The sequence below is a fragment of the Geotrypetes seraphini genome, chromosome 1 (genome assembly GCF_902459505.1).
Source record: "Geotrypetes seraphini chromosome 1, aGeoSer1.1, whole genome shotgun sequence".
NCBI classification, from domain to species: domain Eukaryota; kingdom Metazoa; phylum Chordata; class Amphibia; order Gymnophiona; family Dermophiidae; genus Geotrypetes; species Geotrypetes seraphini.
The window spans coordinates 456,623,315-456,649,346 of record NC_047084.1 but is presented as its reverse complement, the minus strand read 5'-3'; the positions used below and the strand labels follow the sequence as shown (position 1 = coordinate 456,649,346).

General features: G+C 42.1%; 1 protein-coding gene across 3 annotated transcripts in view; it reads right to left on the bottom strand.

The window, feature by feature from the left end:
* The window catches only part of SYP (synaptophysin), a 63,316-nt gene that overhangs the window by 18,635 nt on the left and 18,649 nt on the right, over window positions 1–26,032 (bottom strand). For 2 of the 3 annotated variants that reach the window (XM_033922065.1, XM_033922074.1), the window contains 2 exons: window positions 2,903–3,027; window positions 2,067–2,265 (listed from right to left, as the gene is read on the bottom strand). In XM_033922065.1, coding sequence (XP_033777956.1) covers window positions 2,067–2,265; window positions 2,903–3,027 — 324 coding nt within the window. Of the gene's footprint in view, window positions 1–2,066; window positions 2,266–2,902; window positions 3,028–9,201; window positions 9,290–26,032 lie in introns of all 3 variants that reach the window. The other variant, XM_033922083.1, reaches the window with a different exon arrangement.

The window sequence follows — 26,032 nt, the reverse complement described above, 5'->3', positions numbered from 1 at the left end:
CTTTCCCATCCTTGAATGGCTGTATCTACAAGAGATTCCTCGATAGAACACTATCATTCCAAGCAGGCAAATGGAATAAAAGTTTAACCAACTTTATCTCGAACGCACTTTCTTACCAAACTTTTAGGAAGTCAATCAAAACTTATCTCTTTGATAAATTTCTCTGACTCCACTTCTGCCTTTGATTAATTTGATTAATCTTTCATTAATTTGATTAATCTTACCATGCTAATGTAATTTTGAAAGGTTTTTTTTGTAATATCGCTGTCTGTATACAGTCTCTTCCTCTGTAAACCGCTCTGAACTGTTTGTGTTATTGCGGTATATAAAAATTAAGTTATTATTATTATTATTAAATAGCGCTGTCAGGTTTTTTTGAGCACTCTGGGGTTTTTCCCCACAAGAAAGTGAGTTTTTAGTTGTGCTCTTTTTTTCTGGTAATAGCAGGCAGTGATAGTTTTCTGTGCTCCAGAAAAGCATAGTTCATTTGGACAGTTGTCCTGCTTTCTATGCTTGTTGAGTCTTTGAGGCTGTTTTTCTTTATTGTTATAAATTGCTATCTGGATTATCTCCATTTTACCTTTTTTCTCATTTTGAATTGTATAGTCTGATTAAGTCTGGTTTATTTACTTTTCCTAATCCCAAAAATTGCCGTTATAAAAAGTTTTCTGATAGAACCTTGGCCTATCAAGCAAGTAAAGTTCAAGTCTGGTTATTTGATATGATTCGTCAGACTGCATCTTATTGCACTTTAAGGAAATTAGTTAAGACTTATTTGTTCAAAAAATTTGTTACTTGATCGATGATTATATCATAGTATTCATACTATAGTTTTATAAAACAGTATATTGTATTGTGGTTTCTTATGTGTTCTGTTTCATCACTGAATTGTTCAGTCCTCGTACTTTGTGAACTGCCTAGAACTCTGGGTGTTGGCGGTATAGAAAAATAAAGTTATTATTATTATATATATCATACCCTCAGCAGGAAAGGAAAAGAATAAAATACACATTACACTCCCCCTCCCGATTCGCGGTTTTAGGACTCACGATTTCGACTATTCGCGATTTCCTAAAACTACGGGAACTCATGGAAGCCATTTTGGATGAGTGATCTGCACAGGGCAGTTGCATAGGAAGATTGCTGCTGCCCCGAAAGACTGCTAGACCACCAGGTAAGATCCAGGATGCCGGGGGAAAGGTGGGAGGGAGGCAGGGGAGCGTCAGAGTCACCTCAAAAGTTATTTGCAAATTTTCAATATTCGCGGGCTGGCTCTGCCCCCTAACCCCCACGAATATTGAGGGAGGAGTGTTGTTGCTTTATATAATACCTACATTTGATTGACATGTGGTAGGCACCATTTCCCTAGGCACCCACCAATTTAGGTGCCATTTATAGAATCAGGGCCTTTATGTATTACTTTGGTAGCACACATACACATTGTCATGCTAATAAAGTTCCCTAAATTTTGAATCTGAAAGACAGTGGAGAGATGGGCAAGAGATGTGCGGAGCTAGAGGCACAGCAGGGAAGAGATAAAGGTGTGAAAAGAGAGGGATGGAAGAAAGCGATGAAGATGGGACCGAAATGGAGAAAGCAATGAAGGTGGGACTGAAATGGATGGAGAGGAAAAGAGATGGAGGCAGGAGAAGAGATGAATTGTTTAATGTCCTGCACATAGGCTGATTTTTTTTATTTTTTTTGCAGACACAACTCAGACCAGCTCATGCTATGAAGAAAGGCCAAAGGACCATTAGTTAGAGGCTCCATACCTGGGCCAGATTAAGGCCAACCGATGCCCTAAGCATAACCTGACAATGGTGCCCCTTAGCCCTTCCATTACTTGACTGACAAAACATTAAAACTCAACAAGTGTTGAGAAATATATTTAGAATGATTAGAAAAACACAAAAATTCATGTTTGATAATGGGTGATGGCAGTGAAAAAGTTAAGGGCTCCATAGTTAGGGAGGAAAAAAAACCTGTGTGGGGCCCCCTCTGTCCTTGCCGGCCTAAGCACATGTTTGTTTTGCTTAATGGTTAATCCAGGGCTCCATCATACTCACAATCATCGGGCCCTTGTTGTTCTCACGATACTTGTTCTGGAGAAAGCAGTAGACGACAAGGGCTGCCAGGGAGTAGAGGAAGGAGAAGACAGCAATAGTGACAAAGAATTCTGCTGAGGAGGAATAATCTCCCACCAGGAAGACTTTGCTGAGTTCAGTGTTCTTGCAGCTGGGAGCATTGAAATAAACCTGGTGCAGTCTGAGAAAGGAACAATAACAAAAAAAAAAAACGACAGGTGAGGCTCAGTGGAACAGGCAAGGCTGTTCTGTTGTGCTTACCCTTATCTGTTCTTTCTTTACTATAACATTTGTAGTTCCTCCCCTCCTCCTTTTGCATCAGTTCTGTTATTTACAAGTTTGTCCAAATTTCGTCCATGTATATTACTGTTCCCCCGTTTTTAGATTTGTAATACACTTTGAAATTATGACAATGCGTATAGATCAAATTTTAAATAAAACTTGAAACTTGTCATCTAATACATGAGTGAGAGGGAGAGCTGAGCTCAGCCCCAGACCCTAAGCAGAGAATGACATGGGGACAAATTTCTCCCCGTCCCTGCAGGAACTCAATTTCCCCCGCCCCCCGTCCCCGTGAGATTTGTCCCTGTCCCTGCCCCATTCCTGTAAGCTCAACCTTAACCGCACAAGCCTCGAACACTTATGATTTTAAAGTGTTCGAGGCTTGTTCAGATGAGGACGGAGCTTGCAGGAATGGGGCAGGGACAGGAAAAGAACTCGCGGGGACGGGAAAACGAGTTTCCATGGGAACAGGGAAAAATTTGTCCCTGTGTCGGTCTCTACCCCTAAGCCCATTGTGGGGAAGGGGTGACACTCACCTAAAGGGATAGGAAAAGTCCACATCAATGTTTAGGTTACTCAAAGACTTGTTTGCGCACTCTACACTCAGACGGAACTCCCCAGAGTAACTTCCACATGTTGCAAAGGCAAAGATTGAAAACAGCTAAGAGAGAGAGAGAGAGAGAGAGAGAGACAGTGAATGGTAACAGCAACTTTACATTACAAACTAGGGATGTGCATTTGCGTGTACAGTCAAGCAAAAATGAGCAGAAAGTACATGAAATGCATTTTATTTCATTTGTCATCAATAGTGTGCAGTCTTTTGAAAGAGGGCATACTCTTGACCACATTGCTCCCGTAATTTAAAAAAAAAAAAAAAAAAAAAAAGGTGTGAAAACATGAACAAAATTATATAGAAAGTGATAGGAAATGAAAAATTTGGAGCTACATACCCCTGTTGCAAATTGTATAGGGGTAGCACAGTCAAAGCCCCACTTAGAGACAAGGGGCACTGCAGTAAGGAAGCTCACACTGATGGGTAATTGCAACTGTAGAGAATGACACGGGGATACATTTTCCCCGTCCCCATGGGATCTTTTTATCCCCCAACCGATCCACGCAAGTTCTGCCCCTGCCCCATTCTTGCAAGCTCCGTCCTCAACTGCGCAAGCGTAAAACACCATCTGCACAAACTTCAAAATCATAAGTGTTTGAGGCCTGTGCCGTTAAGGCAGAGCTTGCGGGAATGGGACAGGGACAGAATTCGCGGGGACAGGAATATTAAGATACTGCGGGGGACAGGGCAACATCGTCCCCGGGTCATTCTCTAGTTTCTCAGAAAGGTTTTTTCTTTTTATTGATATGTATTTTCATATTAGCTTTACAAATACAGACTCAAGAGCCACCTTCAAAAGCAGACCTAGACCTGCCTAAAAACAGTTCCCTGTATCCAGGCAAAGGTGTAATGGTTATAAAAGACAAGTAGGCGCTAGATCCACAGTCTCCCTCCCCCGCACTGCAAACTTGACAGATACAAAGACCCAGCTGTGATCCCTGAGTATGCGCAGGTCTGCAGATCTTCACACACCCACAGGCAAGAGATTCTATTCTTAGAAGAACAGAACAGGACCTCTGAGACAGCAGCCTAAAGAAGATTAAAACATGAAGGGGAAAACCATCTGCAGAGAGATTATTCAGATTTCTGTCTCCAGCATTATTTGTCCCTTCCCTGTCACTGCTCCCTCTGTGCTGAGATATATATATATACCGTATTTGCCGGCGTATAAGACGACCCCCCAACTTTTACAGTTAAAATATAGAGTTTGTTATATACTCGCCGTATAAGACTACCCCTTCTTCCGATTCGCGACCCCCCCCCCCCCAAGCCGGCAAAAACAGCTTTGCACCGCAGGCCCAGCCGCCCAAGACGAGTCGGAGGCCCCTACCCGCCGCATCCTGCACGTGGGCAGACTCAGCACAAACGCTGCTGATGGCCCCAATCGACACGCTGAACTCCCCGCGCACGCTGACCATCTTCTCTCTGCCTGCACTTTCCCCGCGGCCCTCTTCGGCGACTCAGCAGGGGCAGCGATCAAGACAGGCTGCAAACGTCGGGACCTTCCCTCTCTGAGTCCCGCCTATTTTGTTTCAACTTCCTGTTTCCGCATAGACGAGACTCACAGAGGGAATGACCGCCTGTCTTGATCGCCCGAGGCTGGGAGGAACAGAAGATTTCTGCAAACACCATCGGGGCAGAAAATTTAACGGGTCCATCTCGCCGGTCCTGTGTGGACCGGCAGGAATTTTCTGCGGACCGGCACCGGTCCACGGACCGGCGGTTGAAGAACTGTGATGTAAACAGTACCCGGCGTATAAGACGACCCCCGACTTTGGGGAGGATTTTAAGGTACTGAAAAGTCGTCTTATACGCCGGCAAATACGGTATATACAGGGTGAGGCATTAAAAAAAACCTCCCCAAAAACCCCTAGAGCTTTTTGCTCTTTTCTAAGCAAACTCTTGGAATTTCAAGGTGAAATTTTACATCTTTATTTGTGGATTCCTTTTACTAAATGGCACTAGAGGGTTTTACGGGCTGGCAAGGTAAATGCTCCAGCGCTCACAGAATTCCTATGAGCATCGGAGCATTTACCTTGCTGGCCTGCGCTAGAAACCTCTAGCGCCGTGTAGTAAAACACAACATATGTTTATGTACCAAGTAGAATAAGTTTATTTTTCAGAACATAAGAATTGCCATACTGAGACAAATCGAAGGTCCATAAAGCCCAGTATCCTGATTTCACATTGGCCAACCCAGGGCCCAATTACCTAGCTAGATCCTAAGAAGTAAAACAGATTTTATGCTGCTTATCCTAGGAATAAGCAATTTCCCCAAGCCATCTCAATAATGGCCTATGGACTTCTCTTTTAGGAAAGTATCTAAACCTTTTTTTAAACCCTGCTAAGTTAACTGATTTCACCACATTCTATGGCAACAAATTCCAGAGTTTAATTACGTGTTGTGTGAAGAAATATTTTCTCCAGTTTGTTTTAAATCTACTTCTTAGTAGCTTCATCACATGTCCCCTAGTCCTAGCATTTTTGGAAAGAGTGAACTTCACTCCACTCCGTCTTAAGGCATATAGGGACAGACTTAAAGATCTCAATCTATATACTTTGGAGGAAAGGCGGCTTGAGGGGAGATATGATAGAGACGTTTAAATACCTACATAATGTAAATGCGCATGAGTCGAGTCTCTTTCATTTGAAAGGAAACTCTGCAATGAGAGGGCATAGGATGAAGTTAAGAGGTGATAGGCTCTGGAGTAATCTAAGGAAATCCTCTTTTACGGAAAGGATGGTAGATGCTTCAAACAGTCTCACGGAAGAGGTGGTGGAGACAGAGACTGTGTTTGAATTCAAGAGGGCCTGCGATAGGCACGTGGGATCTCTCGGAGAGAGAAAGAGAAAATGGTTACTTTGGATGGGCAGACTAGATGGGCCATTTGGCCTTTATCTGCCATCATGTTTCAATGTTTCTGTATCCCCCCCCCCTCGAGCCATCTCTTCAAGCTGAAAAGACCTAGCCGCATCAGCTTTTCCTCAAAGGTGAGTCATCCCTTCCCTTTTTAAATTTTCATCGCCCTTCTCTGTACCTTTTCTTTTTTTAGATACAGCAACCAGAATTGCACACCGTATTCCAGGCGCTGCCATACTACAGAGGGCATTATAACATTTTCATCTTTGTTTTCCATTCCTTTCCTGATAATTCCTAGCATTCTATTTGTTTTCATGACCGCCGCCGCACATTGCGCTGAGGGTTTCAACGTATCCTCAACAATGACACCTAGATCCTTTTCCTGGGCAGTGACTCCTAGCATAGAACCCAGCATCACGTAGCTATAGTTCGGGTTCCTCTTTTCCACATGAATCACTTTGCATTTTAAAACATGGCGATGTTCCAGACTTATCAGCATGATCACCTAGCAATTTTGGCACTTTTCAAAACTGTTTGTACTGGAAAACTACCGTTATTTGAAAATTAAAACAAAAACAAAAAACAGGGTACCAGCTTACTGTTAATGAAGTCAGAGTGACTTGCTCCCCTCTTTTACGAAACTGCGATAGCAGTTTGTAGCACGGTGAGCCGCACTGAATGGCCTGCGCTGCTCCCGACGCTCATAGAGTTCCTATGAGCGTCGGGAGCAGCGCGGCTTTCTGTGCTACAAATTGCTAGCGCAGTTTAATAGAAGAGGGGGTTAGACTTTTGTAAACTATAATTTGTATTTGATAGTATGATACTTTACAGATAATTTCTTTAAAAGCATTTCAGATTGGAGCAGCAGTTATAGGCAAGGTGTTCACAGAGGACACGTTTCAAGTTTTATTATTTTTAATATACCGACCATCAACATGTATCTAGCCGGTTCACAATGCTAAAAACAATAAAATAAAAGGTTAAAATAATAATTATAGGTGGGGGAGGAGTGAACATTAAAAAGACAATTTCCAAAAACAAATATGAACTTGAGGGTAAAAAGGGGAAGGGAGGGTGTCAACAATTACATCATTAAAAAACAAAGTTAAAAGAAAAGGGAGGAGAGGGATATAACATTAGGAATGGGGGGGGTCGCTTCTTAAAAGCGGTTGATGATAAATTTTGATAGCTGTTGGAGAGGAAGTATTTAAAGGCTGTGGTATGCGTCTTGAAATAAGAACGTTTTTAGTTTAGCCTTGAATTTGTCGAGAAGATTTTCACGGCGGAGTTGAGGTGGCATGGCGTTCCAAAATGAGAATCCAGACACTGCGTGAACAAAGTTTCGGAGCAAAGGTGATGGTGTCTGCATATCATCTCAAGAACTGGAAACTCAGCACTGTGAAGAAAATGTGTCAGTGCGACTGTAAAATTCGGATACATTGTTAATTGTATCATTTATATGATGTTATTTTACTGTGTTTTAGCGCAAATATTTTAACACTGGAAAATCGCTAGGTAGTAGTGCTAAAAAGTCAGTAATATCAACATAGCTTAAGACAGTGGTGGCGAACCTATGGCATGCGTGCCAGAGGGGACACTCAGAGCCCTCTCTGTGGGCATGCGCCAGAGTTCCTTACTAGAAAGCCAGAGGAACACGGGGCCGGACTGCTCCCCTCCCCCTCTCCACGCGCGCCTGAGGACATTTCTCACATCACCTGCCCCTCTGCCCAGCAGCCCAATGGGAGCACTTCCTCCCTCCCCTGTCTAGAGTAAGACGGGTGACTCATGTGCAGCATGAGGGTGCGGTGCGGACGGCAGCCTGTTGGGTCTGTGGCGAAGGTGATTCCTGCGGTGGGGTTGGAGGGGAGCATGAGTTGTTTTTTTTTTCTAAACTAAAACCTCAATAGTCAGGTTAAATTGCTGTGTTGGCGCTTTGCGATTAAATAAGTGGGTTTGGGGTTGCAGTTTGGGCACTCAGGGGGTCTTTTTCTACGGCGCGCTAGCCAATTTAGCACACGCCAATATTTACTGCACACTAAATCGGCTAGCGTGCCTTAGTAAAAGACCCCCTCAGTCTCTAAAAGGTTTGGGAATTAAATGTTGTTTAATAATAGTAATATGTAAGTATGATGACTAAAAAGTAGGTATAATTTCTAGCTGAAATTCCAAGTGGTTGCAAAAAAAGCTGCAAAAAAAACCTGTAGGGGGGTTAATTTTTTTGCCTCACCCTATAGAGCAGGGGGGTCATAGAAACATAGAAAAATGACGGCAGATGAGGGCCTTAGCCCATCAAGTATGCCCACTCCACAGACTCACCCCCTAAGTCTGCTCTAGAGCCCCCGCTCCAAATGACCCATCTTTAACTCCACCCTCTCAGGGATCCCACATGGGCATCCCATTTACCCTTAAAATCTGGCAAGCTGTTGGCCTCGGTCTTCATTAATTTTTAAGCTGTGGCCACTTTAAACTGCCAAAAGCCTCCTATGCTGGGCTACAACACTGCTGACCGGTGTCAGGTCAAAAGCGCGCCGGGACAAAGGTGCGCCCAGACAATTGAGCACAGCGCAGGGGTGCACGCCGCACAAAATTACTGTTTTTAGGGCTCCGACAGGGGGGGCGTGGGGGGGGAAACACCCCCCCCCCACTTTACTTAATAGAGATTGTGCCGCGTGTGGGGGGTTTGGGGGATTGTAACCCCCCACATTTTACTGAAAACTTCACTTTTTCCCTGTTTTTAGGGAAAAAGTTAAGTTTACAGTAAAATGTGGACAGTTACAACCCCCCCAAACCCCCCATAACGCCGGCGCGATCTCTATTAAGTAAACTGGGGGGGCTCCCCAACAAAACCCCCCGTCGGATCCTCTAAAAACTGTAATTTTCTTTGGCGCGCGCTTCCATCTTGCGCTCAGTTGTCGGCGCGCGCCTTTGTCTTTCGCGGGGTTGTCTTTGAACCCTGCTGACCAGCATGTGTCAATGGCATTCATCCCCACCAGCCCACCTTTAAACTTCAGTGGATGACATCCTCAAGGTCCAAATACATTATTGTTTTGTCTGTTCAGAAATACCTTCCCCCCCATCTGCTTTCCCCTTTCTGTCCTGAGCCTGAATTGAGAGGCAGAGTAGCAGATAGAAAAACAGAAAGACACTGGGGGCTAACATTGCCCCCCCCCCCGGGCCTTGTGTTGAAGAACACTGCTGTAGAGGAACTTCATTCTATAGCATTGTCACTCCCTCCCCTGTCCCCTCTGTGCTGGGGATACACAGAGGAGCTTCAGTCTCCAGCGCTATCACTCTCCCCCCCCCTGCCACTGTTCTTTCTGTGCTGGGGATAAACAGAGGCACTTCAGAATCCAGCACTGTACCAGTCTCTCTCCTGTCATTGTCCTATCTGTGCTAGAGATATACAGAAGAGCTGCCAGTCTCTCCCTGTGATATCACAAAATGCAAAACCTAGAATAATAAAGATAGAAAAAAAATACATTAAAACAAAGGAGATAAGAAATACAATTTAGAAAAGAACGAATTTATTTATTTATTTAAATATTTATAACCCGCATTATCCTACAGTTCTAAGCGGGATACAATTGAGTAAAGCATGCATAATAAAAATCATATACAATACACAAGATTACTGCTTCTTACTACATATAGGCTTCTGTAAACAAAAATGTTTTTCAGCTGCTTCCTAAATTCTAACAATCCCGGTAGGGTCTTCACACTCAAAAGATAAAGCATTCCGCTTTTGTGCTCCTTCAATGTAAAACCTAGAATTCTGATAAATAACTAATCTAACATGCTTAAAAGATAGTACATTCAACAGGAATATATCCATGGATCACAAATTACGTGACGACACAGAGAAATAGCTAAAGTTGCAGGACAATCATTATTCAGGACTTTATGAATCGAGCACAATGTCTTAAAACTGATTCTTGACTTGATTGGTAGCCGATGCAAACTCTACAAAACTCTTCTTGCAAATGGGAGGAATTATATTGCCTGTATTACAGATTGAAAATTATCAAAGACCAAAAAAATCTACGTAATTTCAGTTGGAAGAAAGCCTTCTTAACTACAGATTCGCCTGTGTTTTCATAGTCACAGTAGCATTCCGGATTACACCTAAATATTTACACTCTTTGAGAATGGGAATGCAATCATCACCAAGTCTTATCTCTGATGGACAATCCACAGGTGGGTCATTATTTGCCAGAAGCAATAACTATGTTTTAGTGATATTCCATTTAAGATGGTTGGCCATCATCCTGAAGATATCCTCAGAAATTTCATAGCACCATTTATTGAATCTTTGATTTAGAAGCATGAAAAGCATGTGAAAAAAATGATCTTTCTTCACTTTTATAAAATGGAACCTGTTACATAAAAGCAGAGCTGTTTACCTGTTGGCATCAGCATTGATCAGACACAATGGGTTGATATCATTCCATGGTGCTTGAATGGAACAACTCTCCCAGAGCGCAGAACTTAGGGCTCATTTTACTAAGCCGCGTTAGGGCTTTAACACGTGGAATTGAGCTGGCGTTAGTTCTAGCCACATAGTGTGGGTTTAGCGCACGCTAAAATGTTGTGTGCGCTAAAAACGCTAACACAGCTTAGTAAAAGGATCCCTTAGTGTAAAGTTCTCAGCAAGCATCTCCTTTCTTGTGCAAAGCAGTCCCCTCAGCTCCACAGTTGTTCCAAAAGCTCAAAAATAGAGGCAGCTCTTGGGAAAGTGGAACGGGTTGTATACATCAGTCCTTCTGCCTACTGAAAAGATCTGTTGCAGGTAAGCAACATGACCTTTCCTGTGGACATTGAAGAAAAAAGCCCAAGACGGCCTCACCGACGAGAAGAGCACAGCACAACAGAGGAGTAGTAAGGATAAGATGTCACTAATTCAGCCGCGGGTGTACAATTCAAGATACACTTTATTAATTGTAGCACTGCAAAGACTCGAAGACTCACAACTGACAGTGTTCCGGCGTCTATGCCTTTGTCAACAGTCTCAAAGGCTTATTACTCTATCACATGGATAGAGCATTTAACACAGGTCAATGTAAGGAGTGAGCACTAACTGGTGTCCAAAGCAAAGCTGAGGGTCACGAGTAAGAGACAGCTCTTGGGAAAGTGGAACAGGTTGTATACATTATCAGTCCTTCTGTCTACTGAAAAGATCTGTTGCAGGTAAGCAACCTGACTTTTCCTGTGGACAAGCAGAGGTGAGACAGGCAACCAAATGGGTGACTCCCAGCTCAGGGCTGCTCAGATAAACATTCTCGTAGAGTAGTGGTCTCAAACTCAAACCCTTTGCAGGGCCACATTTTGGATTTGAAGGTACTTGGAGGGCCTCTGAAAAAATAGTTCATGTCTTATTAAAGAATTGACAATTTTGTATGAGGTAAAACTCTTTATAGTTTATAAATCTTTCCTTTTGTCTAAGTCTTAATAATAATATTGTAACTTGTAGCTAAAGAGACATATGATCAAGAAACTGTTTTATTTTACTTTTGTGATTATGATAGACATACTGAGGGCCTCAAAATAGTACCTGGCGGGCCGCATGTGGCCCCCGGGCCGCGTGTTTGAGACCACTGTCGTAGAGGAAGATTCTCAACACTTACCGTGCCCTTAATGACGGTCATTAAACCTGTTCCAGCTGGTTTAGCATGCATGTATTTTAGCGTCTGATTATCAAAACGGCTCATCGCGGTCTTTTCCTAGCTTTTTAGCAATCTCCGACTCTGCCATGCAAATGTAGTACAACGTAATGTAATATTAAAACGGTAGTAAAAATGGCTCATCAATATTCAAAGAAGCACTCTAGGCAATTCTCTATCATCACCATGTGATTCCCCATGCGCAGTGCCAGCTTTTGGCAACCAAAAAATCACCGACTGCTTGGGGGATACTGGTACAGTGAAAAATCACATCTCAGGCATGTGTTTCTGGCTGTGGCTCATGATAAAATTTGACATTAAAAAAATTACAAAATTCAAAAGCCCGTGAATTAGAAGCATTTGTGAGCCATGCGTGTTTTGTGCTACAGTAGCAGATGGCATTATCGATGGTGGTTCTTATGCTCACATTTTCCATGTTGTCCTGATGAGAAGATATATGATGAGACCCGGTGATGATGATGATGATGACTGCGTTGCTTTTCCCAGCACATGTGCACATTTAAACCTCTTTTCAAGGTGCATTCTGCGCTTGTGCTGATCGCTATCATCATCACATATACGTACATTTAGTGACCCTTTGTGAAACTCTGTGAACCTCATTTGCATGCGTGGTTTTTTGAGAATGGCTCGTCTTTTTAAAATCATTATAATAACAGCCCCTATAGCAGCCCGTCGGATTTTTCCGCCGATATTAGAGAATCTTCCTCTTAGTCTTTGGAGCAGCCAGCAGAGCTGAATGTGAGACATGTTAGTTTAAAAGGACAAACTGTCCTGCAAAACTTAACTGAAGGCACTGTCCTGTGGTGAAGCCTGGTCCAGGGAGGATTAACCAATAGGCCAAGTAGGCATGTGCCTAGGGCCCGAAATGGTCAGGGGGGCCTGATGAAGGAGGGCATCAACATTGTTTTTTTCTAAATGGCGATGGACCCCTCCAGCATCGATCGCCAATGTGCCCCCCCCCCGGTCAGCAACGCGGCCCCCCCCCCCCCATCGACGGAAAGTAAGACAAGCAAGCAACGCGGGTAGGAAAGGCAACGGGAACTGTAACTGTGCAAGCGGTGCTGCTTGTCTAAGGCTTACCTCTGACGCAGCTTCCTGTTTCCGCCTGGGTGCATGGTGGGGCGGGGCAGGGGGCCCAGTGTACTTGGGTGCCTAGGGGCCATTGACGAATTAATCCTGCCCTGACCTGGTCCAAACATGGAGATGAGGATATAGCTGTTCTGCAGATGGTATTCAGCAAGGCAGACTTCAGAAGGGCCACTGAGGCTGCAGAGTCTCTAATCTGATGAGACTTAAGCTTGGAGTTGAAAGAAATACCTGCTTGTTTATAGCAGAATTGTATACAGAGCTCCTTTGGCTGCTGGCGTACTAGTTCTATTAGGATGGAATGAGATGAACAACTGAGTTGTTTTCTGAATGATTTAGCTCTTTTTAAGCTGCAGGTTTTGAACAAAATGTAGTACAAGGTCTTTAAACAATGAAAAGATGAACTAGACATATGGACAAACTGGCACAAAAGAGAAGAAGTTGAAAATACATTATTTATAGAAGAAGATGGCAGTGAATTACATAAGGTAGGGGAACACGCATGGAATCATTGATATTAAAAAAAAAAAAATCCTTAAAAGGACAGTTATAGATTGACAGCATCTTTAAACAGAAAGGTATTTAATTTGGATTTGAAATAGGTTAGATTTATTAATCACCTTTATGAAGGAATTCACCCAAGGCAGTGTACATTTAGAAGTAAAGGTATGAAAACTCTAGGTGAGAAGTTGGGATATATCTATGAACAACTTCGTGATTGTGGTTTGTATGTTACCAACGTTAGAGGTTTCTGTACTCTCCTAGCTGAAGTGTTAGCTTCAATAAAGTGTACTCAGTTAGGAACTTTAGAGGTGCTACAATACATCTATACGTTCAATAAGAGACTTTTGGGGCTCATTATCGAAAAAGAAAAATGTCCAAAATGTGACCTAAAGAGGCAGATGGACATTTTTCGCTCCAAACCCCTTAAGTTCATAATTTTATATATCCATGTTCTAGACAGATTTCTATTATGGTTGGCTGCAGTACGCCTAAATCTCAAGGGGGCATGTTAGAAGTGTGGTTTGGGCAGGACTAGAGTGGGCTTATGATTTAGACATTTTTCTGTTATAATCAAACATCTTAGAAATCAGGGCACAATTTGGATGTTTGGGGCTAGATCTGTTTTAACAAGGAATACATGCTAAAAAGGTGTACAAACTGACCAGATGACCAATGGAGGGATGAAAGCATGACCCCCCCACCCTACACACTCTCCCAGTGGTCACTGATCCCATCCCACTCCCCAAAGATGTGAATGAAACAGTACATACCTGCCTGTACGATAGCTTCAAATGTTATGGCTAGGCCTAGTAGATCAGCAGGCAGATCCCTGGAGTAGCCTAGTGGGTGGTGATGGGGACTCAGGCCTATATCCAACTCTAACTACTACACTTATTGTAGAATATTTGTCTAGGAGTTCTGACCAGGTTTTCCAGGACACTCTTGAAGGGTATAATGAAAAAGCTTTTATTTGTTCACAGACCTGAGCCTGTTCCCTCACAGACTGGGGGGGAAGGCAAAACCACACTCTTAACTTCTATTTCTCAATCTCTTTTGTCTTTTCCACTCCAACCCCTCCCCCCACCCCTCAGTTCTGCCAAATTCTGTAGTTACTGGACAAAAGCTCTTAGGTGGAAAAAGCAGTACAAAATGTAACTGTAAAATATCCTTGATTTATTTTATTTATACATTTATTGTGTTAAAATCCAATAAAAATATTTAAGAATGAAAAAAATAAGCACTGAATACTGAAAAGCAGAATATAATTGCATTTATGTCAAAAAGGCTTGCCACGCGAGTGAAATCGAGTGGCAAGCCTTCTTGACATCATACATGCAATCATATTCTGCTTTTCAGTATTCCTTTCATTTACAGTAGATTGTGTCTTTACCAATTTTGTACTGCTTTTTCCACCTAAGAGCTTTTTGTCCAGTACCTTACACCTTACGTGCAGTACAGGTTTTTCACGTCTTGCGTCATGACATGTTTTTACGTTTTTGGCATGAAATTCTGTAGTGTGGCACTGGAGGATTCCAGGCAGGTAATTTCCTCTGCCTTCTGCTTCAGGCAGCTCCTCACTTCTGTGACCTCCTGTTCTCTAAAACTGTTGAGAACCAGGAGTTCCTGCTGGGTTTTGGTCTTCTGCTTCAATGTAGCCAAACTTCAGCTTCAGTTTCAGTGTAGCCAAGCACTCTGGCTTTAAGCCCACTCTTTCTCCTCCAGTTGCTCCTCCCATTAACTTAGGGAGATTTCCAAGGTCTGGAGCTCCTTCTGCCTAGCTTGCATTCCTGCTATGGCAGGGTCCCTCCCCAGGGCCTGGGCAATCAGTTACCTTAATTCCTTAGACTTCAGTTCTAGGGTTCTCCTGAGTTTGTCATTCTCTGCTTCTGCATGCTGCAATATACTTGCACTCTCTCATTTTTCCACTTTCATGAAGCAACTGGTCCTAAACCTCTACCAATTTCTTCTGGAGGACTCTCTTCTTCTACCTCAGCTGGGCCACACACTTAGCAGCTAGCCCCAAATCTGTAATGAAGCGGTTGGCTGCCTCTTCTGTCAGAGAAACCATGGTGGATAGCCATTTCAACTCTTCAGTCCACTCAAGCTCGCAGTGGCTGCCCTGCCTCCCTCACTTTGGTGGTACCTGAAGCAGGCACTTAGACCCAAATTCTGTAAATAGCGCCTAAGGTTAGGCACCTATTTCGGAGGTGCTCACCTAGATAGGCGCTTATCTAAATTGAATAACAAGCTCAATCAAGCTTTTAAATCAGCACTGATTGAAACATAGCCGCCTATCAAGAGCAATTCTGTATCAAGGCGCCTCTACAAATTTAGGCGGTCTTCAAAAAAATAGGCGCTATGCATGTTAGGCGTGGGCATGGCTACATGTTAGGTGCCTTGTTGCAGAATCACTGCTCTTAAGCGTGCTTAAGCGCTCAGCCTGGCGCCTAACTTTTAGTTGTGCCTAGAGCTGGCCTATTTCTTGGGTGCCTCCAAAATAGGTTCCGCTCAGCGTGATTCATTAAACAGCACCCAATTTTACTTGAATCGCACTGAACAGTGCCTAATTAACTGCCTAACTTTTGGGCGCTTCTTATAGAATTTGCCCTTTAACCTCTATCTTTTGGTTCTCACCAGTACCCTTGTCTTTTGTGGGGCTTCTAGGCTTGGGTTGTGAATCACTCCAATGCCCAGCACCCCCTCTTCTACTGGCCAGCTCCTTTCCTGGCTTCGGGCTGTCCAATTCTATCAAAGCTCTTAGTCTCCTGAGACCCAGTGACTTTTGGCAGGTCACTGGCCTTGCTCCCTTTAGGAGACTTCCTTCTTCCAGGCATCTCCTTGGTTACTTGGTTCTTCCTTGACTTGGTCCCATTTCCAGGTCTGGTAGTCCTCTGACTTCCCAGGACTTTGTTGTAAGATTAGGTAATTCCTTTGCCATTCCTGTTCCCACACTCTCATCTTGGATTCCACTTTACCCGCTGCCTGGTCTCAGTGATACAAATTGATTTCTGGATTTTTGAATAAAAAGCCAAAAAATAGTCTTAGAGACATCTGGAGCATCGAGATAAAACGGTATATTTCTGTCTCGGCCACGAATTTGGACTTGGAGATTTGAAATGTACAGCGTCAGCATCTATGAGACAAACATGGTTATTTTTGTTACATAGGATTTTTTGGACCCCAGGTCGATTAAATAAAATAGATAGTTCTAAGTCTTATAGATGCTGGCTGGCATTGTCATATTGGTATACGGACTTTGGATCATCTGTTATATTTTTGTCCGTTTATATTAATATTTTGGAAGTCAATCTGGGGACAAATAAATCTAGTTTTAGATTCAAATGTTCCATTATCATATGAAGCTATAATTTGTAGAACAATTTTACATGTGAAACCCACTCTAGATAAATATAAGAGTCGTCTATTTATGATCCTAACAGGTATAGCCATTCAATTGATTACAAGTAATTGGAAGAATCATGATATAATAAATTATACTTTTTGGTGGGTGAATATGTGCACTATATACAGATACGAACGAATTAACGCAGAGTGTAAGGGTTTTAGTGTGTTATTTAATAAAATTTGGAGCCCATTGACTAAATTTGTAAAAACATAATAATGTATTTTCATCATATCTTTCCTTTGGTTTATTTATCTTTACACATCCAGGGGGGGGGGGGGTAGGAGGTTGGAGGGAGGAGTAAATATTGATAGTAATATTTGGGTAACTTTATTTTTCATTTGTATTATATATTAGGTTATAGTGTGCTATTATTATATGCAAGAAAATGAAATTATTGAATGATATTTATGTTACCTGTACAGATATTAGTGTAATGTGTGTAATACCTATTGTTCTTTCATTTGTATGACACTGTTTTTGATTAAAAATCAATAAAGAATTAAAAAATAATAATAATAATTTATTTTCTTGTATACCGCCCAACCAGTAGTTCTAGGCAGTTCACAACAGGAAAAAACTGAGACATTTCAGCACATGGTACAGTTTCATAGAACACATTATCTACGTACAATCTAAAATCTATATATATAAAATCGGAGGTATGTATGTGTGTATGTATGTGTGTGTGTGTGTATGTGCCGCGATCACGCAAAAACGGCTTGACCGATTTGAACGAAACTTGGTATGCAGATCCCTCACTACCTGGGATGATATGTTCTGGGGGTCTCGCGGCCCACCTGCACACGTGGGCGGAGCTACAAACAGAAAATCAGATTTCACCCATTCATGTCAATGGAAAAAATGTAAAAAGCTGCCATTCTCACAGTAATTCAAAAACGGCTTGACCGATTTGAACGAAACTTGGTATGCAGATCCCTCACTACCTGGGGTGATATGTTCTGGGGGTCTTGTGGCCCACCCGCACACGTGGGCGGAGCTACAAACAGAAAATCAGATTTCACCCATTCATGTCAATGGAAAAAATGTAAAAAGCTGCCATTCTCACTGTAATTCAAAAACGGCTTGACCGATTTGAACGAAACTTGGTATGCAGATCCCTCACTACCTGGGGTGATATGTTCTGGGGGTCTCGCGGCCCACAACTCTATGTTGCTTGCTCAAGGCTGGGTTCACCCAAGAATTTATATGTTCTTGCTCCAGGAGGTGAAACTAAAAATGTTGTTTATAATCACGTTTTGCGTTAGTTGTATTGTATTCATTTTGTCAAATATTTCACATTATAATTTGAATATTGTACTTTTTATTAAGCTGTAAAAAAATAATTTCATTCACCACTATAAAGTATCTTTATTTGAATCCATTTACAGTGTTATTGCTATAATTAAATACCCGTGCAACGCCGGGGCATCAGCTAGTTATATAATAAAAGTAATACAATTGTTAAAAACATTGAAGTACAATGTTAAAAACTATTTAAAAATTAAAACATACTATGACAATAAGAATAGAAACAAAAGACCTCATTTAAATATATCAAAATTAATATTCTTATTTGTCAAATAAATAGGTCTTTAATGATTTCCTAAATGTGAAGTAAGAATTAGATTGAACAATCATCGGACTTAGCCAGGAGTTCATCTTCCCAGCTTGATACGCCAAAGTCCTGTCTAAAAAGGTCTTAAAACGACAGGCCTTTGGAGTAGGGAAGATGAACTTTCCAAAATTTCTAGTTCCTTTTGTTGAATAAGAAAGTTTTAGATAGGAGGACAAATATTCTAGGGTTTCCAGTGGTTCTAGTTTCTGCTTCATTTCCTCTCTGACTCCCTCCTATTTGCTGTACCTTCAGGGGTTGCCTTGTAGAAGAACCCCTTTCCTGTTCCAGGCTATAATCTGGGTTGCTTTTCTTGACTGCTCTGATTCTAGCAGCATGCTTCCCTTCCTCACAGCAAGGTTCTGTCATTCTTCTTTTGCCCCTTGAATCAGCTTCTGTGACTGCTTCTCCCCGGCTGCAATCACTGTGATTAATTAGAACAGCTCTCCAGCTTACTCTTCCCCTTCACAGCTGCAATTCACACACAAGCTCTACCTGCTAGTCAGGTGCATGCAGTAGTTTAATCAATCCTTTAACACCCCCCCCCCCAGCTTGTCCAGCTCTTACTGTTTAAATTCTCTACTTCAGGGCAAAGTTACTTTTCTTATCCCCTTTTAAAAAAGCTCCCCCTCCCCCTCTTTCTGAGGTCCGTCCCAGTCTCTGGAAGCTTGTGAGTTGTCTCTGGATTAAGAGGCACAAAAATACCACCACTACCACAATATGTAGGAATCCGGACCAGGTTTTTCAGGAAACCTTGTGCACACTCACCCCATACACAGCCTGGGTACTCCGGAAGGGTATAATTAAAAGCTGAGCCTGTTCCCTCACAGACTCAGGGAAGGCAAAACCACCCTCTTCTATCTCTCAATCCAGTTCAGCAGTCTTTACTCTAGGCATTTAACCATATCTCACAGACAGTTCATTAATCTCAGTCTCTGATCAATGAGCCACCTCCCACAGTATTCAAGTGATTTATTTAGTCCGTCCTCCCAAAGGAGCCCAGAACGGGTTACAAAGTACATCCATAAAATCGAGACAAGACAGAGGTGACATAATTTACATAAATTACAATATAAACATGACAATAAAACATATGCACTAAGTAGCATCTGGTGAGATTAGGTGGCGTAGGTGCGTTGACTGAGTGGCATTTCTGGGTGAATGACTTTAAGGCACTGGATTTGTAAAGAGGAAGGTTTTCACAGCCTTCCTGAAGTTCCAGAGTCCATCTAGTGATCTAACAGATGGGAGGATGGCGTGCCAAAGTCTGGGTATGAAATGTGAGTAGGAACGTTTGCGGGCTGTTTCAGTTCTGAGGAAGTGGCCAGGAGGTATGGTCAGTCATTTTTCTCCTTGGGACCTCAGTGGTCACTTTGGGAAGTAGATTTGTAGTTTAGTTTTCATGTAGTACGGAATCATTTCATGGAAGGTTTTGAAAGCGAGGAGCAGGGCCTTGAAGGTGCAGCGTTTTTGAATGGGCAGCCACTGCATGAAAGGTAATGCAGGGGTAATATGGTCACGGATGCCTAGGTTTTTCAGAAGGCGGATTGCAGCGTTTGCACCCTTTGTAGGCGAGAGTGTTTTGGTAGGCATGCCCGCTAGTAGAATGTTACAATAGTCTACACAGGATAGTACAAAAGCGTAGAGTAGTTGGACAAATTTGGGCTCTGAGAAGTATGCACATATGGTTTTTAGCTGGCGGAGGTAGTAGGATACTAGTTTGGATACGTGATCTGTTATTGATAAGTTAGAGTCATAAGTTACTCCTAGGAGTAACTTATGACTCTATGCGGACTCTATGCGGACGTTGTCTTTGGGTATAAAGGTATTGTTGCCCCAGGAAAAGGACGGACAGGGGTATACGTATACCTCAGCCAGACACTAACCATCACCTTGACACTCTCATACATTCTCCACTCCTTCCCAGGGCTCTTGGGAACTTGCTCCCTTGGGGTAGTGTTACCATATGGCTCCAGAAAAAGGAGGACAGATTGAGACATCTGGGTTTTACTTCCCTTGCTTTCAATGAAAGTAAAGCCCAGATACCTCTATGTGTCCTCCTTACTTCCATTGCTTTCAGCAGAAGTAAAACCCGGATGTCTTAATCTGTCCTCCTTTTTCTGGAGTCATATGGTAACCCTACTTCGGGGGACCTCTCTCTTAGAGACCTCTTTGAATAACTCCAGGCTAGGTCATATATCCTCCTCACTGCCTGAGTCCCGCCCCTATTTCTCAGCAGGGTTACATTACTTTCCTTAGTGTGGCTTACCCTTAAGCTAGCACTCCCTGCTGTCCAGTGGTATAACTGCAGCATTAGTAAGGGCTGTTGGTGTAGTGTACAGTTGGGTCCAGTAGGTTTTGGGTGAGTTTTAGAGGGCTCACCATACATTACATGGGAATTTTGGTGAGATGTGTACCTAGGCCTTTTTTTTTTAAATGCAGTCATAAAACTGTGCTAACAAAAACATCTATCAGTAACCTCCCCCCACCCCCGAAACTATATAGTCAGCATCAGGAGCATCTCCACTAATTGCTGCACAGAAAAATCAATAACAAAAGGTATATGATAGCATATACTACCACTACATTTCAAAAGTTTTCCTTAATACTGGAATGAAAAGAAAGGAAATTAAATTAAATGAGAATCCCCATTCCCCTTTTTGCGAGAGCACCTGGGTAAAGCGGACACCTAGTTTACGAATCCAATTGATAACCATCCACCAATGATGTAAGCTGTCTACAAGTGCAATATCATGTCCAAGAACATAATACCAATAACAAATGTCCCAGAGGGTAATAAACAGTAACAATTATAAGTTCCCTCTATACCTTCTTGGAAATGGTTGGTCACAAGTAAGTATCAGCAGAACATAATACAGCATATGGAACCAGAATGTGGTTACAAATAGTAAAACGTACTGATATGGTGGTTAGTACTATATAAAATGTTACAATAAAGTAAAATGGTCAGATTAGTTCTGCGAGAGTTTGGAATGTTGTGATCCTATCGAAGGTTATGTGTGGATAGTCGATGGCTGAAATTTAAGATTTGAAATGGACCCCATGTGGACGGCATTCAAACAAGAGCCAGTAAACGTCTCCAAAAAATTTGGTAATTAACCCATTCCGGTTTTGATCTCCCACAATATGACCATAACTGAAAAGGTGCAGTGGAGGCTGCCTTGGCAACCCAGGCCTTATATGGAAGCACCTGTGTGGTGATCCAGGTCTGGAGAATAACTTGTTTCGCCACCATAATATTGAGGTATAAAAACTTGCGAATTCCTTGGTCAATAAAAATCTGATCGTCTCCCAGCAGTAAAGCAGAGTAGTTCCACTCCAGTGAGATCTGTAGTGATGCCTCGAGAGTTGCAAATATTTTATTCCAAAACTTGAGATGAACACACTCTAAAAAGGAATGTGAACCTGACAGTGAAGACAGGCATCTGAGATCCACAGTCCCATCTTAGCCCTCTTGACTCTAGTGATATAGGAGTGATGAAGAATTTTAAATTGTGTTTCTTATAATAAAACAGGCTTGACATAATAATAGATACCCTGGAATTACTTGCAAAGCTCTGCAGTGGTTACAGGTAAGTCCAGGTCTGTTGACCACTCCTGAACTAAGTGCCAAAGGCATCTTTCCTTTTGGAATTCCTTGCCCATTTTATACCACAAGGATAATCAATTCTATGAGGGTAGTGTGGTCCTGAGGAGTTTGGTGAAAGGCCCAGTCTCCATAGTCATTACACTGGACATAATCAACTTATGGTAATAGGGCTGCACTTGAAAATACTGAAAAAATGGTGTAGTGGGTATATTCCAGAAAGGAGGGGAATTGTTCTCCCAAATCCAGAAGTCTGTCCAGAGTCAAAAGGCAAATTGTATCCTTAAGGGCACCTCCACCAAGGCCAGGTGAGTACACCAAGTTTCGAATTAAAGGTAAAAATAGAGACACTCTATCTGATTTAGCATCTAGCAATCTCCACCATTTCCAGGCCTGACGTAATGGTTGTAAGAAAGGAGGGTCCGCAGCAGCTCCCAGGCCATGTATATAAGCTAAAAGAGAGGCAGGTTCCAAGCAATCCCTTAGTAAATGTGAACCTGACAGTGAAGACAGGCATCTGAGATCCACAGTCCCATCTTAGCCCTCTTGACTCTGGCGACTATTTGAGGGTGTTTGTCACTTCCTCAAAGATCCAACGTAGTAAAGCAGCAACATTGTATAATCTCAGATCTGGAAGGCCCAATCCTCCCCACGCCTTTGGCACAGTAAGGCTGTCGTAGCTAATATGTGCTTTTTTGGCTTGCCAGATGAAAGAGCATATGATAGAGCTAAAGGTGAGGCCATCCTTTCTGGTTATCCACAGTGGTAGTGTTTGTAGCGGATAGAGCAACATTGGGAGTAGGACTTTTTTTTACCAACGCTATCTGTCCCAGCAGAGACCGCAAAAGGTCTTTCCAACAATGACAGAGTTGTCTTATTTTCTCTATGACATCCCTAACATTCCGTTGATAAATGGTTGTAGGATCAAGGCTTAGGATAATACCCAAATATTTGAACTGATCTTTAGCTAGTCCCACCCCCAAATTATGGTGCCAGATATCCTTGAAGTGCAAGCATAAGGGGAGGGCTTCAGACTTCTCATAACTGATGCATAGGTCCGTGAAACTACCATACATGTTGAATATAGCCATAATCTTCTGCATATTAGAATTCACCTGGTGAACATACAGAAGCATATAATCAGTAAACAGACTGATTCGGAATTCCTGAGTTCCTATCTTAATTCTTTGAAGTATCTGATCATAGCTTAATGGCCAATGGTTCTAGGGAAAAGTGGGCACCCCTGTCTTCTACCCCGCTGCAGTGTAAAGGGGTCCAATAAGCAACCATTAATGAGTTGGGCAGTAGGAGTAGTATAGAGTCCCCTTATCCACTGCATGAAGGCTCTATCAATTCCAAACTTTGGAAGCGTCCAAAACAGATGGTTCCAAAAAACCATATCATATGCCTTCTCCACATCTAGGCTTGCAATCAAAGATCTATCCCCTGGATTCAACTTGGTCTGTAAAACAGAAAGGACCTTCAGTAAGTTCATGGAAGCATATCGTTCTGGGATGAATCCTACCTGATCCATTTGTATAAGTAATGGTAAGAACTGATTCAATCGGGTAGCTAGGATGGTAGCCAGTAGTTATTATCTTGATTTAATAGTGAGATTGGTCTATAAGAGCCAAGCTGATCAATCGCTCTCCCTAGTTTTGGTAATATCATCACATGAGCCCTGTTACGAGCAGAATCTTGTGTGGTCGCATCCAATAGGCCTCCAAATAGGTGTTTTAATGGTTTCATAATACAATGTTGCAAGATTTTATAACATTTGGGCCCCAATTCATCGGACCCAGGAATTTTTGCCAGTCGCAACTGTTTAATAGCTTGTTGTATCTCTTCCGCTGTGATGGGGCTATTAAGTAGCTGCCTTTTTATATGAAGTTCACTGCAGTGCCCCTTTAAGTGCCCCACTGCTCTGTTAGCATGTCTATGGCCAGTCTGCTAAAAATGTTGGCTCCTCCTACATCCCAATGGCTTATTTTGTGCATTTTTCTTTTGGATGTGTTTTGGTGTGTTTTTTTTTTTTTTAAATGTTTCAAAAAGATAGAAACTCAGATTTGAACATCATAACATAACATAAAAAAGTATTTCTATACCGCAATACCAGTAAGTTCTATGCGGTTTACAAACTAGAATAAAAATAGCACATATACAGTTGAATATAATACATTCATTTCCTAAAAATCTTATAAACAAATATGCTTTCAATTGTCTCCTAAAATGCTGATATGAGCATGAGGTCACTATTAGAGAATTCAAATCTTTATCCTATACTAGCTGATGCCCTGGCGTTGCACGGGTATTTAATTATAGCAATAACACTGTAAATGGATTCAAATAAAGATACTTTATAGTGGTGAATGAAATTATTTTTTTACAGCTTAATAAAAAGTACAATATTCAAATTATAATGTGAAATATTTGACAAAATGAATACAATACAACTAACGCAAAACGTGATTATAAACAACATTTTTAGTTTCACCTCCTGGAGCAAGAACATATAAATTCTTGGGTGAACCCAGCCTTGAGCAAGCAACATAGAGTTGTGGGCCGCAAGACCCCCAGAACATATCACCCAAGGTAGTGAGGGATCTGCATACCAAGTTTCATTCAAATCGGTCAAGCCTTTTTTGAATTACTGTGAGAATGGCAGCTTTTTACATTTTTTCCATTGACATGAATGGGTGAAATCTGATTTTCTGTTTATAGCTCCGCCCACGTGTGCAGGTGGGCCGCGAGACCCCAGAACATATCACCCCAGGTAGTGAGGGATCTGCATACCAAGTTTCGTTCAAATCGGTCAAGCCGTTTTTGAATTACTGTGAGAATGGCAGCTTTTTACATTTTTTCCATTGACATGAATGGGTAAAATCTGATTTTCTGTTTGTAGCTCCGCCCACGTGTGCAGGTGGGCCGCGAGACCCCCAGAACATATCACCCCAGGTAGTGAGGGATCTGCATACCAAGTTTCGTTCAAATCGGTCAAGCCGTTTTTGAATTACTGTGAGAATGGCAGCTTTTTACATTTTTTCCATTGACATGAATGGGTGAAATCTGATTTTCTGTTTGTAGCTCCGCCCACATGTGCAGGTGGGTCGCGAGACCCCCAGAACATATCACCCCAGGTAGTGAGGGATCTGCATACCAAGTTTTGTTCAAATCGGTCAAGCCGTTTTTGAATTACTGTGAGAATGGCAGCTTTTTACATTTTTTCCATTGACATGAATGGGTGAAATCTGATTTTATGTTTGTAGCTCCGCCCACGTGTGCAGGTGGGCTGCGAGACCCCCAGAACATATCACCCCAGGTAGTGAGGGATCTGCATACCAAGTTTCGTTCAAATTGGTCAAGCCGTTTTTGCGTGATCGCGGCACATACACACACATACATACACACATACATACCTCCGATTTTATATATATAGATTGCAGCTTGAAATGACAAAAGATGTTGATGATATTTTTTATATTGACAACCTTTGATTGAAGGAAAGGTACATATGGCTTATGGTTTATTAGTTTTGTTATACCGCTCGTTCATTTTACTGGTCTAAGCGGTTTACAGAATACAATAAAAGTTAAAAAAAAGAACACTAATTTTAGATAGGATAGACGTGACCCATACAAACAGCAAACATACTAAGAAATTCCATTATTGAGCAGGATAAATCTAGCCATACAAACAACCATACCAAAAAGCATTCACTCCTAAATAAAATCATAAAAATACCATTGAGCTTTAAAATTTCACCAGACTGCTGACTGAAGATCTAGAACATTTAGAATATGTGAGTAATACGGTATGCGTGCGTCGAGAGTGCTTTGAATTTACACATGTGAACAAATCCACAAGATAATTAGGTGCAAGGCCGAACAATACCTTATAACAAATGCAACCAAATTTAAATTTCACATGAGCCTCGACTGGCAACCAATGCCCCTCCACGTTAGTGAAGCGAGGACTAAATTCAGATTCTAGAGCACAAGGGTCTTCCACAATGGAGGCTTTACATATAGAGGTATCTCATGAGATGAGCTACTGAAAGGTTATGCTTACAGCACAAAGAGATTTAATGGTCAAAATGATACAAGAAGTATAGGTGCCATAGTATTGTCACAGAAGACAAGTAAGAGGGTTATGGCCATTTCTAGAGTTCCAGATTGATATAATCTCTTGCACTTGAAGGTTTCCCAGGCAGCTATGAGGATGACATGGAAAGACCAAGGGCAGATGCCAGAGACTGTTTAATTTCCAAGCTGTGAAAGTTAGAATATTCATGTATGGAAGA